General features: G+C 44.1%; 1 protein-coding gene across 1 annotated transcript; it reads left to right on the top strand.

Moving 5' to 3' along the window:
- Window positions 1–145: 145 nt before the first annotated feature.
- LOC111648823 (condensin-2 complex subunit H2-like) lies at window positions 146–1,303 on the top strand. The gene is made up of 6 exons (XM_023398552.2): window positions 146–264; window positions 360–461; window positions 548–609; window positions 729–810; window positions 978–1,034; window positions 1,141–1,303. Exons 1-6 carry the CDS (start codon window positions 157–159, stop codon window positions 1,255–1,257), a joined length of 528 nt encoding a protein of 175 aa, XP_023254320.1. The 5' UTR covers window positions 146–156; the 3' UTR covers window positions 1,258–1,303.
- Window positions 1,304–1,353: the final 50 nt, after the last annotated feature.

The following is a 1,353-nucleotide window of genomic DNA, read 5'->3' as shown; positions in this document are numbered from 1 at the left end:
AATGAAGACGGATGTAATGACACAGCTTCTGTAATAAATTAGCATTCTGCATAATTAGTAGTTCTGATAGTACCTCTGTACTTTTCCTCCTGTCCTGTAACCTGTAATGAAGTGTTTTCCATTGTTGTGTTGTGACTGACTCACAGTGAAGTGCTCATGGAGTCCACAGAGAGCAGGTACGCTCACCTGCTGCAGCCCATTCGAGAACTCACCAAGAACTGGGAGATCGATGTGGCTTCAGAGTTAAACGACTATTTAGAAGAGGTGAGGTTTGTAGCACTGACGTTTCCAACTTACTGTTTATTTTGTTTTGATTGGGGTTAACAGAGATAGAACCCTCTCTCTCTCTGTTGCTGTAGTTGGATGAGATGTGCATCACGTTTGATGGAGGAGAAATTAGACTGAACTTTGCAGAAGCAGCACTGCTGATCCAGGGCTCAGCCTGCATCTACAGCAAGAAGGTACAACCACAGGACAATAACACATTAAAATAAAGTGTCAGTGTGTTTATCTGATCCATAAAAATCTCATATTGTGACTGTTTCAGGTGGAGCTGCTGCACAGTCTCGTTTACCAAACTCTGGAGTACATCAATGACAGAAACAAGAAGTAAGAGTCAGTCTCATCTAATGATCTGTGCTGCTTCACAGTAAAACGACAGACATTTCTTCTAGTTTAATGGTTGTGTTTGTGATAGAAATGTTGTGACGGAGTCGTTTCTCTGACAGACGTAACAAACAGGCGGCAGAGTCTCAGGAGGGCGACGCAGACGCAGCAGCGAGCGCCCACGACGCTGAGGATGTGGCAATGGTAAGAAACAGCAGCTCAGCTCAACCAGAGGAGGAAGTTTAATTAAATTGTATTTAATCTGACGAGAAACTGAAATTTTAACTCACACACTCTGAAAACATGGAGTCAGTCTCGAGCCCGGATCAGCATCAGAACCAGTCTGACAGATTCTTCTTTGTCTCTTTTAGTTCACTTCCCTGGACATCAACGTCTCAGAGAACTCACAGAGAGGTGACTCCAACACGGTCAGTTCATCCTCCACTGACACTGAGAGCACACTCTTCTTCTGCATTTTAATGAGTCACTTCCTCTCTAGTTTAATCTGATGTGTATCTGGTCTCTGGTCTTCAGACTGTGAATGTGGCTCCTCTTCCTCCCGAGTCTCTGATTCCTCCTGAAACCCACGAGAAGCACAAACTTCCTCTCATCAGGTCAGACTCTACAGATGTTGTTATCCTTTCAAAATAAAGGGACAACATCTGTCTACACAGGAAGTGTTTCAGCTTCAGATAATAGAGTGTGTGTGTGTGTGTGTGTGTGTGTGTGTGTGTGTGTGTGTGTGTG

The sequence above is a fragment of the Seriola lalandi genome, unplaced genomic scaffold (genome assembly GCF_002814215.2).
Source record: "Seriola lalandi dorsalis isolate HSWRI2012SDOR001 ecotype SW California unplaced genomic scaffold, Sedor1 jcf7180001963863, whole genome shotgun sequence".
Classification (NCBI taxonomy): Eukaryota; Metazoa; Chordata; class Actinopteri; order Carangiformes; family Carangidae; genus Seriola; species Seriola lalandi.
The sequence above is the reverse complement of the archived record's forward strand: the minus strand, read 5'-3'. Positions and strand labels throughout refer to the sequence as shown.